This window comes from Macrobrachium rosenbergii, chromosome 36 (genome assembly GCF_040412425.1).
Source record: "Macrobrachium rosenbergii isolate ZJJX-2024 chromosome 36, ASM4041242v1, whole genome shotgun sequence".
In the NCBI taxonomy this organism is placed as follows: Eukaryota; Metazoa; Arthropoda; class Malacostraca; order Decapoda; family Palaemonidae; genus Macrobrachium; species Macrobrachium rosenbergii.
The window spans coordinates 7,486,724-7,504,712 of record NC_089776.1 but is presented as its reverse complement, the minus strand read 5'-3'; the positions used below and the strand labels follow the sequence as shown (position 1 = coordinate 7,504,712).

The 17,989-nt window shown below is 37.1% G+C and overlaps 1 protein-coding gene across 8 annotated transcripts in view; it reads right to left on the bottom strand.

Moving 5' to 3' along the window:
• Window positions 1-3,426: 3,426 nt before the first annotated feature.
• The window catches only part of CaMKI (Calcium/calmodulin-dependent protein kinase I), a 154,420-nt gene continuing 139,857 nt past the window's right edge, over window positions 3,427-17,989 (bottom strand). For 6 of the 8 annotated variants that reach the window (XM_067134488.1, XM_067134489.1, XM_067134490.1 and 3 more), the window contains one exon: window positions 3,427-7,239. In XM_067134488.1, coding sequence (XP_066990589.1) covers window positions 7,175-7,239 — 65 coding nt within the window. In that variant the 3' untranslated portion in view covers window positions 3,427-7,174. The remainder of the gene's footprint in view (window positions 7,240-17,989) is intronic. The other 2 variants (XR_010858409.1, XR_010858410.1) reach the window with 1 other exon arrangement.

The window sequence follows — 17,989 nt, the reverse complement described above, 5'->3', positions numbered from 1 at the left end:
TTGTTTCTCTTAAGTGCTGAATGGTCAAAATTGCCCCAGTGTTTGGCTTGACAGTCTGATTTCATTAATCAATCAGTCCATCTATGCAATATACATTTTATGCAAATTGCAGATTCATGATTATAGTATCTTTACAAAGACTGTAATCTTCTCACTTCTAACTAAAGGCTATTGTTAATGTGCCCATATTCCAAATTTAATCTCCTGAGAGTGATCTATACATAGATTGAGGTACCAAGTCTGGCCAGGCACAACTTCTATAACACCTCAGAATAGGTGTCGATACTCATGTTTCGACTTTTGAGTATTTAAGGGCATGCCTTACTTCAAGTATCATTCTTAGTAATCTAAGAATGTCTAGTTTTGCTTCAGTTAGACTAAGTACACTTCTTTATGCTTGCCTAAGTACAGTAAATAGGGAATTAATGATTCTTGTCAGGACTCCATATTCTTCTTCAATTCTGGTATGCTTTATATCTGTTTCCCCCTCGACATTCATTTCCCTGTGCATTTTAACACTACAGTGTATTGCCACTGATGGGTTTTTATTTCAATACCTCAAGGCTTCCACAGATCCCAGTTGCTTACAATTTTATTGCCATTCGGAAATCATCCCTATTACAACAATATCAGCGTTATATATTTTGGATTATGGCAAGTGTCCTTGAGAACTCCTCCCCTTCCATTATGAATAAAGAATCTTTGGAACTATTCATTCTAACACTTTCTTTTACTTTGTCATCCCAGACCTTTTGCTATATTGCCGTCCATGATTGCAATGTGTCTGGGCCTCATCAGTCTTCATTAGCTTCTGCCAATTAAGACACCAAAACTGTTAGGGTTTCCTTTTTACCACTTTAAGGATCACTTTCCTGCTGTAAGGGGTATTGCCTACTGCGTACCTTGCACGGTGATGTGATGGAAATACAAAACGTTCAATACACCATTCCTTCAGCCCCAAATGATTTCCTCCCCAACCCTTTCACATTCATGAAACATCACTAGCTCCTACAAACCTGGATGAACAAATTCTGCTCCATTTTTCATCACTTATCTAAGAAAAAAAATCTTGTATAAAACCTTATGAGATTTTAAGAGCCTGACTCAGTGGTCTGGTAAAAATACTGTACTTCATAAATATATACTGTATATATAAATATATCTTTATATATAATTAACAACTGTCATTGTGTTATTAGAGGTTATGTTTCCACTGGAAAAATATCATGGATTAACCCATATACTGAATTAGAAAGGCAAGAACATCAACAAGAATTCTGAAGACATTCTTTAGTTTCTCTTTGAAACCTACCTCAAACACCTTGTGCAGAATGGGATCAAGAACATATGGATCTGGACTTAAATTAATATTATCCTAACTTGTTATCTAAACAATGCAAATTATTAATAGTTTCTGGATCATTCAGTCCTTTGGGATGTTTCACTCAGATCTATAAAAGGAGTACTTGTGCACCACTGTAACCTAAACTGCACGATCAGTAACGCAACAACCTAACATTTTCTTTTATCCAAGAATTATAAACTGTATATTCATGATCTGAAATAAAAACTAAACATATTAACTAATATACAGAAAATATAAACTTATTCTGTCCCTCCTTACACAGAGTAATAACCAGGATCCCCTTTGCAGACACTGAAGCTTTGAGGAGGCTCAATGACAGGAGTTGAGAAGGTTGAGGGCTGAGGAACTTCAGGCACTGAAAACCCAAGCTCACAACTGCAATTAGTGTATAAAAATCACAGTGAGAGGAAGTTTACCTCATCAAACTAGTGATGCAATGACTGCAAGCATTTTGCTATTTCTCAGGCGACAAGGGCGTGCCATCCCATCAACACTTGACCCTTGCTGAAAAACTTTCGAAATATAATCAAGTCTTCGTGGGTTTTAGTTACTGACTGTCACTTCAAAATAGCTTCCAACATGAATTCAGTGTCTCTTGCATTATAGCACCTACAGTCTCTTCTCTGGGAACAACTGCATCTGCAATTGTGAAGCTTTTCATACATTCATGAGCCTAGTCAGGGTCTGCAACAAAGGAGCATTGTCTATTTTAATGAGGAAGACCTGGAGAGTCAGCACTTTCTCTTCAAGGTATGTTTTCCCTTCAAGAATAAGACATTTATGAACACATCTTTTTAGACAGACTTTTTTTAGTTTTTTACCTAGACAGAAGACATTGAGGGCAATTCCTCTATTGACATACCTCAGGTCTGGTGCTCACACAGCCACTTTGAGTCTTTGGTATTGCTGTTGATGCGTAGAAGAAACCAATTCACATGGAACAAGTACACCAAAGGGGCCACTGACTTGAAATTTAAGCTTCCAAAGGATGTTGGTTTCAACCTCCCACCACAGACCCCACATTGCAGCAGTAACTGATCATGATACAGAGCCAGTGATTTTACATCGCCCTGGGGGACACGAGAACCCATGACTTCTGAGTGGCATGACTCGACACTAACCACTACACCAGTGGACAAGCTAAATTTCATGATGTAACAGCCTTCCATCACAAGGCTGACTGACATGGAGTATACTAATCCAATTTCAGGGCTCAAGAATGATCTAACTATCTAGAAGACATTATCAGCTTGTGACTGATTCATTTACCAGCAATTTCAAGATGATTTTTGTAGTGTAGGTATATGTGTGTGTGTGTATATATATATATATATATATAAAGTTTGTGTGAGTGTATGGGTGGTTATGTGTATTTATGTGTATGCATGTGTTTGTGTGTTTTAAAATGCAGGAACAGATACAGAGAGTTAGATATGACCACATACAGGGCTAATTTTGTTTATATCATATCTTTTTCTAATTACGCATGAAAACTTCGTAACAAAAGGTACCTACAATATCTTATGTAATACTTCACCTGCCAAGAGCCCTTTTACAACGATAAAATGCATGAAAAATTTAACCAGTGAAGTCAGCAATGAGCTTGCGTTAAAGAGAGCAAAGCGCGAAAACCATTTCAACAGAAATTCCGCCACTAAAAGTGCTACCATGAAAAGTTTAAGGACGGTATGACTGGACTCAGAAAGCAGATTCAATCGTAGCCTCAAACTGAGGGTGGTGTAACTGACACCAAGACAAGTGTTTGTTATGAAGAAATAAATAAATCAAGAGACAATTACTGTAACACCTTGGATGTTTCCAAACTTTCCTTGATTTGTGACTAACACTTATAAAAAATAAAAAAACAATAGATAAAAAATAAATGACAAATACTGTACTGGTATACAGAAAACTAAAAATAGAACAATGATCACAGAAATAAGAAACAGGAATGTTTTTTTTACAAAATGGAATCAGACAATGATATAAATCAACAGCTGCTTAAAAATGAACACAATATATATATAAATATCACGGTGCACTGAAAATGAAACACAATATAATCAATTTATTTTTTATAATCAAATATACTGCAGATCAAATAAAAAACTAAAAGCAAAAATAAAAACCTATCAGATGATACTGGGACTCTTTTTGTTTACTTCTGAGCAGCTGATTCAGCAATACAATCTTTTTCACGAAGTGTTACGAACGTCAACATCGCTGAATTCAATTTTAATGCATTTACGGCTTTGAAATGTATGGTATTTTTTTTTGTAACTATTCCACTTGACAAAATGATAGTTACCTGTTTAACACACACACACACCTATGTTATGCATCTTCAGGCTAGACTGAAAACATGTTTTGATCATTAATGACTTTGCCAATGTGTTCTATTTGGTTAGTTATGAAATCAGTTCATTATTATTATCATTATAGAGATAAATTTATATTACACATTTGATAATGATTGTAAAAGTAATTACTGTAGGGTCTTGATACAATGTATTATGGAAATTCTTCAGATAGAATTTTACATAACTCATTATATCAAATAAACACATTAAATAGTAAAATAAATAGAAAAAGTTTGCTAGAGTTAAAAGTAATAAAACTTGACAAACTCTAGTTAAATAAATATGTGTATTTCAACATTCACTTTATATTAATTTAATAAAAATAAAAATATAAAATCATAAAATACCATAAAAAATTGATGCAATAAATAGAGAATATAGTTACAATACAATTTAAAACCTAATTTAAAGACTCCAAAAATAACGGGACCATTGTGTTTACACTTGATGAGCCGCCATTATCGTTATCATGAAAGAAGTTCAAATAAAATCTAGTTCATTCTTCTGCTTGTAAATAATTTATAGCCTATTTCATAATACCTTCGTGATGCCTAACTGTTCTTGCGTCCCAGGGTGTGACCATTAGCTACCCTAGGCTGGACTGCATCCATGAATTCAGCTAAACCTTGGCTACCTATTTATAGAAAATTTAAGTTATGCTAGGAAAGTGTGGGCACTCGAAAGGGTAAATTAATTTCCCATACATCTGTGAAATGTTGGCTGAGTCCATCTCTAAGAGATGTAATAATATGACTGATAATAATGGTGGTTATAAAAAAATCAATTTTGCACTTTTGTAATAAACCATAAAATGGTCAGGCTGAGTCTCATTCATCATACCACCTTGTAACATACACTTTACTTCTTACTTAAGTCGATCAAATTATTCCATTTTTCTTCTTTGGTTCGAGGTCTTATGTGTGAAAATCAATTTCTCTCTTTGTATTCTTGGGTGGAAGAAATCATTTGTAGAGTGAAACTCTGAAAAATTTTTTCATTGTTGGCTCAAAGTTTCTGTTCTGCTATAAACAAAATGTATATGCTACTTTAAATAATTTATAGTGTTTAGCATCTGTTTGGTCTTTTTGAGTTTCTAAAAAATAAAGAGAAAATCATTAGTCTTACGCCTTTTATAGAATCATTCCTGTTCAGCAGTTATCATCAGATCAGTTCAACCTTCTGAAAAACAAGATGGACAATATGGGCAGCTACTCTTTATTGAAACTGTCGCGTTATTAACTATAAATGACAGTTACCAGTCACAGCAACAAACAATGATAATAATAGTGATTAACAAGGACGAAGGCATAATATAAAGACCAGGCCTACGCTACCAACTGCCTTCTGGAATGCAAGACAGTTTGATGAAATGAATGCACACACTTACTCAGCACATGGTTGACTGAATGGAGAGATGTGTCGTTGGTGCTGATATCGCTGTAAGAGCAACGTTGCCAATTTTTTTGAACTTACAAAGTGTCCAAAATTTTATGGGAAGGGTGTTGATACTTTGTATGCCTATTGTACGTTAGGGTAGAACACTTTATACTTCATTGACACATACTATATCACCAAGAGATGTCTCAGGAAGATAATAAAACAGAAATAAAAACCTGTATCATAACTTTTCAGTGGAACAAAATATCTCGGAGAGGGTTTTGTAGCCTGATTGGAGACAAAATAGTTTGCAATGTGTAACTCAATTGGTTAAAATATTAAATTATGCACCTCATCATATGACTACAATGTCACAACACAACGCTAATGGAAGCAGACTAGATAGGCAAAAATTTTCTATCTATAACCCCTACTGCATGTGAAATATAAGACAGTGCTTGCATGAATTCACATTTGAAAGATAATAGTCAACCACACATATGAGCAAGGTTATCAAATTATATGCTTTCATTATCAAGACTACATCCCTCTGCGCTGCAATCAAATGAATCAAACATGCTTTTGCAGTGAATTTCATCATCAGTAACTGCACGAAGTTGAACCCCAAGATCTCCACAGTTTTTAAGTAAATGTGCCTAGGTTCTCAGAAACCTGAATCAATACAGAAACCAATAATCAATTTCGTATGTGATGGAACAAAAGACTCTCATGATCTTTAAAATTCACTGTCACACGAGAAGAATCAAATAAAGACTCCCCTCTGTCTTGCCAACAATATGCAAGAAAAGAAATGCACTAAAATTTTATATCATCTCACTGTAGTCACCTTTTTTTCTTAAATATGAAAAATTGGAATTAGTCTAGCCTACCATAATTACTAATACAATCTGCATCATAAAAGTAATGTGCTCATTAAAACGAGTAAATAGGCATGTTGATCTGAGAGTGTTTAATTTCATGTTGACTGTTTCTAAAATGGAGTACACTTCTTTCATTGTTTATTGCTAGCAAGGAAGAGGGATGACCTAGTTTACCTGCCTCCTCTCTCTTTACTCAGCTAGATTTAATTCATTCTGAGTGGCAGTGAAAAAAGCACGAGGATAACGCTGCCAATCATATACCAAAAGAATTTATCGGTACTGTATTAATACTCGTACCTAAATGACAACAACAAATGGTACCAAGCAAACGGAGAAACAAATGAAAAACAACATGCATAAACAAACAGCTGTTGAGGAATGTCATAAACCACTATTCGACTGACAAGCATCGGCATTCCTAAGACTGTCAAGAAGAACTGGGCAGTGAGGTACTATCAACAAAATACGAATGTTGACCCTCTGCAAAATGGTAAGCATTGACTAACTCTCTTGGCACAGGCACTAAAGGCAATAGTGAAAGTTCCCCTAGTGAAATTAAGTTATGGAATGTTCACATCACAATAACTGCTACTGGAATTACTTGTGGCTTTACGCGCTAAAGTGTCACAGTGTCGCTATACAATTTCAATTTGTCTGGTAATTACTGTATATTATTCTGTTTATGCAGCATTTTGTACTGTTGTCAATACTTTCAAACTTAAAAATGACTTACAATGTATCTGTCAATCTTATGTTACTCTTCTTTGAAAATAGTTAACCGAAATGGATTTTGGAAACTTGAAGCAAAGGCTCAAGGAAAAGGAATGTACTCAGAGTAAAACAATGGTAGAATTAAGCCACAGGCTTAGGTAACATTAATAGTAGAGTCATAATCAACTCTAAATGTATCTAGAAATCTGCAGTCTAAATGTATATGTATTATGTATGTATATACTGTTAAGCACATTTATACAAATGGCATATCTAACGAAACCCTTTATAACCATACCTTCAAAAATTCAGTTACAAACTAAGGACAGCCTAACCATACCACATTTAAGTAGAAAGAAAGAGAAAAACAAAACTAGTGGGCATTTTCTGTTGGTGCTTTGGTGATGGTGGTGGTAGTTGTGGCTGGTGGTGCAGGAGTGGTGTTGGCATTTGTGTCACTGGATTCACTAAGTTTCTTCTCACGATGACTGCTTAGTGCCAACAGTCTCATTTGGCGGATTACGGCTGTTGCATGGTATGCTTGCTGAAATGAATAAGGTGACAGATCAACACATTAATCACATATGCTGTACAAAAGTGATATCAACGAATCAATCGACTCCATCCTCTTCCCTCTTTCATGGTATCAGTGAAGTACCTTACATTATCAATTGCATTAACATTATACTACAAGTGGTTCCTAAATTCTACTGCACATTATAAATCTGGAGATTTACATCATTCATCAGTTTGAATCCTTTCTTATGAAACAGCTAATAATACCTGAGCACAATTTCACAATCTATGATCTTTGCCTGAATATCAAAATAAATGTATTAAAAAGTATATGAGTTTGGAACCTATACAGTCAGCTCTCCAGGAAAACTTAGATTCACATCAGCCTCTTGCTCATGTTGAATTCAACACATAGTACTGCTGTTTTTTTTTTTTTACAGGATAGTATGAAAATCAATTAACCTTCACTCATATATGGCCACAACTGTGGTCTTCAAATGCCCCCAGACACTGCATTCTTTTGTCTAACAGACAGGTGAAGATCGATAGTAGAAGCACGGCATATGCGCCAACTGTAGCCTCACATACCCATCAGTTGTGTAGTGTAGATATGAGGCTGCTAGATCAGAGGGGTTGGGGAAGGGAATCAATTGTCTGGGTGATGGGTTTGTATGAACAAACTAATATTGTTCTATAAAAATTCAGTTTGTTTTATCATGCCCCCATCACTCGTGTATGCATGAATCACAATTTGTCTGGGAGGGCCAAGCTGCTGAATGCCCGAGTTGTGATACAGACTTTAGGAAACCATGATATGCCAAAAGCTCTGGCAACTCGGGTGGTTGTGGTAAGTAATGACAAGCATCTCTGAAATGTGAAGTAATATGCATGAATTTGTACGGTGTGCTTGGTTCAGGAAAATGAGGACACTTACCAAATGTCATAAATGAAAGGTGAGAGCATTAGGATGAAATAGATCATTCCTATAAACCTTCTACCAAAGGTAAAATTCGGTCCACTGCTACTACAGCCTCAAACAAATACTTAATCCATCCATTTACGCACTGAATATATGAGGTCAAAATTTCCACAGGTAGACTGGCACTTCAAGATACCAGTTTTAAAAGAGTACATCCAAAATATGTAAAGAAAAGATGCAGAAAGAGGTCTAATTGTGCCAACTAGAGGTCTTAACCAGTCCCCTCTGCAGGACTTCCGCAGAAACAGCATGAATCTTGCTTACACACATTAAAGATGCAAAATCAAGAAAAAATCAATCTTCAGGATGAAATCCAGCCAAAGCTTTTATATGGCTTGGTGAGACTTGAAAGGTCCCAATTGAGAGGCATCCATGAACCTTGAGGAACCTCATCAAAATGGCGGATAAGCCTTCTCTAATCCACTAAAAACTCACATTTGGTCTATGAACTCAAAGACTTGGGAGGGGGGAGCATTAGCTCTTAATGGTGAATACTGACAACTTCTTGACTCCACTTAGTCAGGTAGTGGCTGACTTCAACGGAAAATCCTTTACTTCTAAGATTCCGCTGGATAGTCGCTTTGCGTGAAGCTACAACACCCACAGGTTCTTCTTGAATATGCAAAGTAACTTCCTCTACCTGGGGCTCCTTCTAAGACTGCTGATCAACATGCAAAGAGCACAAGGTCAAGTAAGGTAAAGGAGTAACCTTGGGGCAATCAAATTGCTTCACTGATCCCTTAACTTCCATCTGAAAGTAAATATCTGCAGAGAGGGGAAGGCCAAACATCCTACTAAACTTAAGCAAAGGATCTTCTGGCAGAAATCCATAACAGTGGCCTCTTTCTTAGGCTACTATGATCACTGGAAGCTAAAACCATCACACATCCAACAGAAAAACCTGAAGAGGGCTCTTCCCCTTGCACTGGCTTCACTGCACCCTTTCCATCTTTACCAGAGAACTCACTAACCATATTAAATCTAGTAATGGGCCAATGTGCATCTTCTTTGAAGCATCAAGAGTCCTGGGTGCAGTACTGGATGTACCCAAGAACAAAAAATAAAAGAGGGAAGTGCCAAAAACACTCTACACAATGGAGTTGATACAAAGGGAGCCAATGCAGTCAAAACTGTCAATAATGCAAATACTGGAACATTATCAGAAACTGTGAAAACATCCACAACAGCATAAAGTGGTGATGAAGCAATTGGCACAGCTGGTGAAATGGGGACAGTCAGGAAAATCATCAATGCCGCTGGGAAAATGACTGAACCAGGCAAACAAGTGGTTCAACATCAGAGCAATAACGTTACAGTAGTGCTTTTGGGCAAACACTAGGTCCAACATCAGAAGATGAGGAATTGAGGCAGCAACATGTTGGTGAACTGACAGTAGGTATTTGCATAATGGGTAACAGAAGCTCAATATACTAGACACCGCCCTATTTACAAACGAGTTACATTCCAGATGGCTGTTTATATGTTGAACTCGGAGAAGTCACTGTTGAGCAAAGAAGGGAGTAATGGCAGTGAGATGAGCTAGTAGCCAATGGGTAGGAGAGAAGTTTGTTGAACAAGCTGAGAAGCTGGCAGTGAAACATAACTAGAAGACTGATAATCCTTAACCTTGACTGAGAAATCAGAATTCAGAAGGGGGAGAGAAGACTACAGAAAGTCAGCAGCATACTGCATGTCTTTTACAGTCACAGTCTTTTGGTTGTGCAGCATTACCATTGGTCTTGGCAAACATCACAGGGTACTGATGAAAGACCATCACTACCGCAAGCACAACAAAGAGAGTGAGGGTCAATCTCCAACTTGAACATAAAAATATGACACACTGTACCTAATTAAACTTTAAAAATTCTTCTGTAAATAGGTAAGGCTAAATGCCAAAACGTAAACACTGTTATCAAAGTAAAAACAATGACATTTCACAAACCTTAAATCATATGCACAGGCAACAAAATATGGATATTGAATAAGCACTAGAAGCACAACACACAACTGACACTTACAATGCTGAAATTCATGGAAAACACAAAAACAGCATTAGCAAAAAAGCAAAAATTCAACAACGACGTAATAAATAAATCAGAATACTCACAGGTAGCCAGAATGACAACTATCTGTAAGTCAAGGCTTACTAATTACCTAGAATGAGGAGAAATAAGTTTGAAATTAGCTGTCAATCATAAAGCTGGAAAACAGCATGTAAATGAAAAGAAAATGGCCATAAAATACATGTATGTAGATTTCAAACATCTGGAGGACAATCTCTTACTGCAGTGCACAGCAGGAAGACATGCGATAGAATGGGGTAGGTGTGTACCTCTGACCTACAGTTCGCAGGTGCAAGTGTAGATATAGCCACTTGTTACTCTACTTTCTCTTCAGTTGTTAAGACTCTAGAATTGACATGCCTGGGGACATGACAACCACTGGGCTCAATATGACTGATGGGTTAGCTATGAACAAACTGAAATTCGAGCATGGACAGTCCAACTTACTCTTTGTTAAAGCACAGCTAAATATTTATGAAACCTAAAGTTAGCTAACACATGTGTAAACCAGCTTCAAAGTGCTAAACATAACTTAAAATGCACTAAACTTAACACACATCAAAACAATACGGAAAGTTTAAAAGAAAATACAAAACCAACAGGAAATGACACTGGAACTATCGCTAAAAGCTGCAAAGGAGCATTGTTCTCGGAAAAATATGTATAAAAAAATTGATTTTTTCGGTACAAACCCATAACTTTATAATTGCCTTCTGATGCACCTGCTCCCTTTCCTGACACTAAAAAAAGGAGAATCTGGCTCGCCACCTGCATATCTGGGCTTCAAAGTCCTTTTATCAGCAGATAATGGACACATCAAGTGTTGTCTGATCAGTCCACAAGCTCTGTGGAGTTGGAAGGAGGCCAAATTTCCTTGTAAAGTGATGGGTTTGTACCAGAAAATTAGACGTTGCTTTAAAAAGTTCTGTTTTGGTTTAGCACTTAAAACTCATCACTTCCCAACCAACTGAGTGGCGATTCCAGCAGAAAGCAACTTGCTGCTATTCTGATACTCAAGGACCACAAGCTGGTGAACTATTGAAAAACTTGGTCCAGGAGTCAGGGAGTTCTAGTGCCTTGTTATTCTGCACTGTATTGTTGAAAACTTTAACAACAGTGAACCAAACCAGTTAATTTTTAATCACATCATAAAAGTTAGTACGCAACAGCTGACCTCACTGCATAATAAGTGACCAAGATTTGGAGGAAGAGGAGTCTCAGTCCGTAACATCCTCTACTTTTGACAGGGCGTAACAAACTAGTCAGCAGCAACAACAGGGCCAAATAAGAACAAGTCAAAGGATTATGAGCTAAGTCAAGAGTTAAAGACATCTATGGAATATAACTGATGACAGAAGAAATTCCCCTTTTTCTTTTTATGGCCAGAGATGTAGACACAGCACTAATTCATGACTCTTAATCTTTAAGCTAGATTCTACAAGTTCAAGACTGTTATCACAAGCTTTCGAATAATTTGATATAATCAGTAAGTAGTATTTTTAGACAGCACTGTCATACACATATTAATGTATAAAAACAACTACTTCCCCCTTTTGAAAAATTTTGGTCTTACATAAAATTTGTGGTCTTAAGTGGCAAGGAAACAATGATATTTTCCTTGTTCCCAAGCTGAAAAGGCAAGGAAGAAATAATAGTGTGCAATATGAGGTTGAGAGAAAGTTGTCTGTGTCTACCAGTCACAGGCAAAGCCAAGACTTTCCAGTTCTTTGTGTGAGAAACCTTACTACAGAGAGCACAAAGGTCACTCACTCTCCTATGTGCCTTCTAGGCAAGATCCCTTAGATGAGCATCCACCAGGAATTCGCATACAGGACTAGATAAGCATTTTAACAGCAGTGACAAGTTCCTGGGTCAAGACTGCACAGTGCTGGGATCCTAAATACCTCTGAGAGGGCAGACGGGTAACACTTGATGGCAACCTGGTGTGAAGAGCCTCTCCTGATGGGGCCCCGCTGGAGAGCCTCCACACATGAATATGAATGAGGCTGCAACTCTCAGGCATCTCTGAAATTCAAGCCAGCAGTGGAGCTTCTTCCAGTGAAGAAAGGCTCTCCAGAGGTCCACTAGAAGGCCAAAACAGTCAGGGAACCAGGCTTCTGGAGGATGAAGTAGGGATATAAGGGGCCTGCAGACATTAATGAGCCAAAAAATAATCCATAACTATTTTGACTTAAATACAAAGCAAACGATTCGTTAAAAAGGAACAATTCTTAACTAATGTGCAAAAGGTGAACAAAACGACTGTTCAGAACAAAAAGGATGCATACAGTGAGCAGCAGCAATAACAGAAAGCTCACTGGGAAGTTCAAATAAGCTACAATTAACAAACAAATTAAAGCCAAAAGAACACAAAATACAATCATAAGGGTAAAATCATCCCCTGGTAAGGTATTTAAAGATAACAGAGGTTGAAACAGTGAAAAACAACAAAGGAAAAGCAAGAACTGGTCAAGTTCCAGGAAGCAAAGTCAACAGGTCTGCTAAGATCGACAGAAACACTTGACATGACTATTTCCTGCTAACAGAGGAACTTCAGATGTGTAGATGGTGATCTTGATTCTTCTTTTATTATTATGTCTGGAAAGGGAGCTGACATACCTGAGAGCAGCCATAAAGTGATGGGTTTTCAGCGCCAAAGGAAATAAAGGGTTAGTTTACTAACAACTGCCACTTGCTAGCCACAAAATTGGGACACACAGAAACTGGCAACAGATAACTACCCGTCAAAACGTAAAACACTTTCATCACTGACAGCTATACAGGAATGGACAAAGATCGTGAAGGAATGAAAGACGGTGGAAAAGGAATGAATCAGAGGGGGAAAAAATGAATTGACGAGGAAGTACGACGAATACTGGCAATCCTGAAGTGAAGGAAACAGCCTGGGAAATTCTTGGCAGCAGCCTACAATGCTGCAGACACAAACAGTGAGACAGGTGATTGATGGGGAGCTGTTCCAAGGTGGTGCATGCTACTTCTGATCTACCTCTGTTTATTGGGCAACAGAGTGCAATATCTGGGGGGGCATTTGAAGGCCATGAATGTGGGCATATATGAGTGAAGGGGTTGTGATGAAAAAGCAATAATTCCAGTGCTCTGACTTCTTCAGGGCATCTGAGCACTAAAGACAGACTGACACTCACTTTGGTGAGCTATCAAACTTTAATCAAAGCCTCAAATTTCCTGTGCTTCTCCATAAATGCACTTTCTTTTTATCCTACCCAGATTTATACCTGCAAAGTTTTCATTAGTGTAATAACTTCAGAACAATAATTACTATAGTTTCCTTATGCTGAATCTTCTTCCATGATACCGTTTGCAACCATTTTCGTATAAGTTCTTTTGATAAAAGAATCTTAGCATTTCAATGTACTTCTAAACAGACATTGTCACTCAAACCAAAAACGTCACTCAAACCAAAAATAAGCATTCTTTCAACTCGTTAAAAAACAAACATAAACAAACTGACATTAAATTAAAAAAAAAATTCCAATAATTTTTAGTTTGTGTGCAATATAAAGCTAACTGAAATAAATAAAATAATGGCAATACAAATTTCAATAAAAACAGATAAAATTAAGATGAAAATATTCTTCATATACAGTAGCTTTCAAGGTCACTTACAAATAAAACCAATATAAATTTAAGGGGTACTTCCTGTCCCTCACTTTTATTGTAACTAAAAATATCAACTATTTGAAAAATTCGGTGAAAAAGTTACTTGGATTTAAATTTCCATAAGGATTCCCTCAGGATAAAATTCCTGTCCTTACAGCTAAACTATTTATTCATTACGAAAACCCTCATCTTACTTCCTTCTTACAACAACACTATTCATCACGAATTGCTGAACGTAAATTTTTATAAGCCTAACCTAACTGTTAATGGGGAGGGGAGGAGGGGGACCAGCCTAACTCAGCACTGGCCCAAAACCTGGATAAACAGGGAGGGTTGGAGTCGGGAATGTCATCTGTCCATCTGCCGAAATCAAGGCTCATTAAGAACAGTGACACGACTGGGGATTAAGCTGATAAGAATAAGAAGCTTTTCCAGACCCTAGCTTTTAGACTGATTAGCCTTTTCCCCTTTGTTCTTGCTCATTAAATCTTTCAAAACAGAAGAGTGTCTCCTTGGTTAACAGCCCCTCATGTCACGCCCTTACACATTCTTGTAGGAAGAACCACGTGGTTATATTGTTACTTCCTTGTTTTCCTTTTTAGATTCATGGCCTTGATTTTGCATGGCAAACATGATTATCTCATTTATGAGAGTTTAGCTCAGATAACATCCTATAAAAGAATCACTTCCATGTTAGGGGTTTTCCTTTGGGTGGGAGGGTAGTTCACAGCCTTCTTCTTCTTGTGAGATGTTAAAATATGAAGATTCTTCAATAAGCTTGAAATTAAACATAACCTCCTTCCCAGTAATTTTGTAAAAGGATAAATGCCATCCTCATCTTGAAATTCAGGGAGGAAACACTCTTACTGAATAAGTTATGAGTAGTATTCCAGTCACAACTGCCTTTAAGTCAAGGGGAAGAGGTGGTTACTGGAAAACAAATGGGCTGCAGTTTCATCAAGAACCATGCAGCATTTAAGAATGGCATCACCCATGCAGTGGAGTAGTTTTCAATTTTCTTAGAAGATTACTGCTTGCCCATAACAGCTATCATATTTTCTTCACCTTTTCTTTCTGCAGGGGACTCAGTCAAAGAAATGCATTTCTAAATGAGAATAATATGCTTTTGAATACCTGGAATTAATTTTAGGGCCCCATTTCCAACGCAGTTCACAACTTTTCACAAAGTCTATGGCTGCAATGCTGAGCGAGGCCGACTTACATTTTTCCCGTATTACCCTAAGAGAGAAAATCTTACCTACAGTAGAAATAGGAAGTCAAGCATCAAACTCAGTGCTGTATATATTCAAAACTGATAAAATCTGGAGGCACAGCTTCCTTAAAACTGAATCCTAACCTATAATCTAAAATCTCATCACACATTACCCTGATTTCCTCCCTCAGATAACCTACAGTGCCTTTTCAAACAGGTAAGTCTTGCAACTCAGAATCATCAGTTTCAGAATCTGTACCATATATATAATAATGCATAATAATGACTCTTCTTATTTTCTCATCTTTTGTCTTATATAAGGTTGCTATCAGATCCAACACTTGGACAGAAGGTTTTTTCTTTGAATATTCTTTATCATATTCTACCTTCTGTTCATGTTACAACTGTCAATGTCAATTTGAATTTTAGTCTGGACACTATACAAAATGCAGGTAGAAAAAGTAGCACTAATACTTTGGGTCCTGATACAAAATTCTCAGTGGTGAATTTTTCATAATCTTCCACAAAATATCTAACACTAAATCTGAGCGACAATGATATAAATATTTTTTTCTGGCTTTGAAGATAAGTGCAGCCAGAGATGACCAAATGTAACCAGGAACAGTATAAGTAAAAAATTAATCTCATGTTGAAATCTGGTGTCACAACCACTAAAGTATTCAAAGGAAAGAGTTCCTTATATATAAATATAATCAGTAAATGAATATATAACCTGAACTAAATATCACCTAACAAAAGCACACACAAATCAAACATACCTATACATACTCCCATGCTTTGTTGCAAAGTAATTCTTTATAAAATAGTAATTTTAAGACTGAAAACTATGAAATTATGAATGCAACCCCCTTCTTCACCTAACTTAAAGTTGGTTACAGCCAACAAAATTCTCCAATGAAATTTTGAAATCCTCCTAGATTTATTCTGACACTTGGGGAAACATCTGTCTCCGCATGCTTTCTGATGACATGCTACTCAATCAGTTGTCAGTTCTTTCCACCACCCCTAGCAACTATTACTTTTGCTACCTCAATTTATGCCAACAGCCATTCAAAAATCGACATTACAAGCAAGTGCTTTTTACTAAATTTCCTTTAATAAACTATTGAACTAATGGAGCAACAGGAATTTACATATTTTATAACGTAGTTGCTGTTTGACTTCAGAGGGGTTACCCTTGTGGGTATCACCTGGGGTTCCGTAAGATGACTAACCAATACCAGACAATTCTCTCATAGTTGGTCTTGGCCAGGATAGTGTCTGTTGACACAGTGATAGAGTATAATGACCACAACCCACATGCTCCAGAAGGCAGGTTTCTTGATCATCTTTGTGTCAGAAAAAGGATCTGCAAACTTGGCTCTCTTACACAGGGACAAAACTTCATCGTTCACATCACTAACTGAGCCCTTTAGCCCATTATTTCCAGCCAAGAATGTGGATCCCTTGAAGAGGAAATCCCCTACTCTTCTGCAGGAACTCAATATTACAGATAAAACATCATGACTAATCTAGTCCATTCAGGTACCTTGATGACACCACTACCTTCCCTGATGGTCCTTTTTAACAACTTACTATGACAATTGTCGGGGAGGAGCAGTTATCTTGCATCCACCTCAACATATTTAAGGGATATCCTAAATAAAAGAAGGGTTTTAATTACTCATGGGACCAGTTTTTTGTCCAGGTTGTTTGGGATTCCTTAATCAATAACTAGCCCATTTTGCCATCTGTCAATTTCTTTTATATGCTCCTTAAGGACAAACAGCAGCTACACTAACAAAAAACAGGTTACGATATAGGAAAAACCTATTTTTGGTAGCTGCTGTGAGTCCTCAAACTGGCCTGTTTTCCATGACAAGAAGGCATGGGAATCTGTGGTAGGCATTTTCTTTCATAGACCTAGTGAACAGTGGCAAACATAGCTGACTCATGCACTTTCTATGTGTGACAAGGGTGAGTGGAGACACGGGTAATCACTGTAGGCAGGGGAGAGTGTCCTCCTGCCTTGAGTCCTTTTATATTGCACCAATGTATCAATGGGCGCTATTCTGGCTAGGACCAACTATGAGAAAATGCTTTGATAGTTATTCATCTGTCTTATGAAGCCCCTGGAAGGACCATAAAGGTGACTCCTTTGAGATTTTACAGCGGCTACCAAAAATAGTTTTCATTTGTCAAAACCTGTTGTATTTATATGCTATTAGGGAAAAGATTTTTTCCTAACATAATTTTTCTCAAAGGTAAGAGGCATCAACAAGCTTTTTGTAGTATTCTTGTACAGCCAGTTTTTTTCTGATTCTCATGCATCAGTTTCAGAGGAAAAACATGCACACTTCTTCCTTTCACTAATCATATTTTGTAACAATAGCCACTTTGCCAATCTGTGACATTTTAAAGCCACTCCTAGCTTATTTAAAATCTATAGTTTCAATCTTGTTTCTCTCATTGTGTAGAAGAAAAAGTGCATCAGAGTGACTTGGCCTTCGGACCTGTATACCGATTAAGTGATTAACTGCTTTTTTTTTTTTTGCTCAGAGCTTTAGGTGCAGCATTCAAATGTGGAAAAGAGAATATAGAATTGTTAAACAATTATGACTGGATAAGATTGATCAAATTTTTTAATTAATGTAAAAACAAGTAAAATATGCGCTGCAGTTTCTGTGGAGCAATCGAACTTTCTGTACACCTGCTACAGCTTATAATCATGGCCATCGAGAACAGATCTATCTTTTGGTGGTCTCGGTATAATGCTGCATGAATTGCGGCCCATGAAACTTTAACCACAGCCAGTTGGCGGCCTATCCTACATCGCTGCCAGAAGCACAATTATGGCTAACTTTAACCTTAAATAAAATAAAAA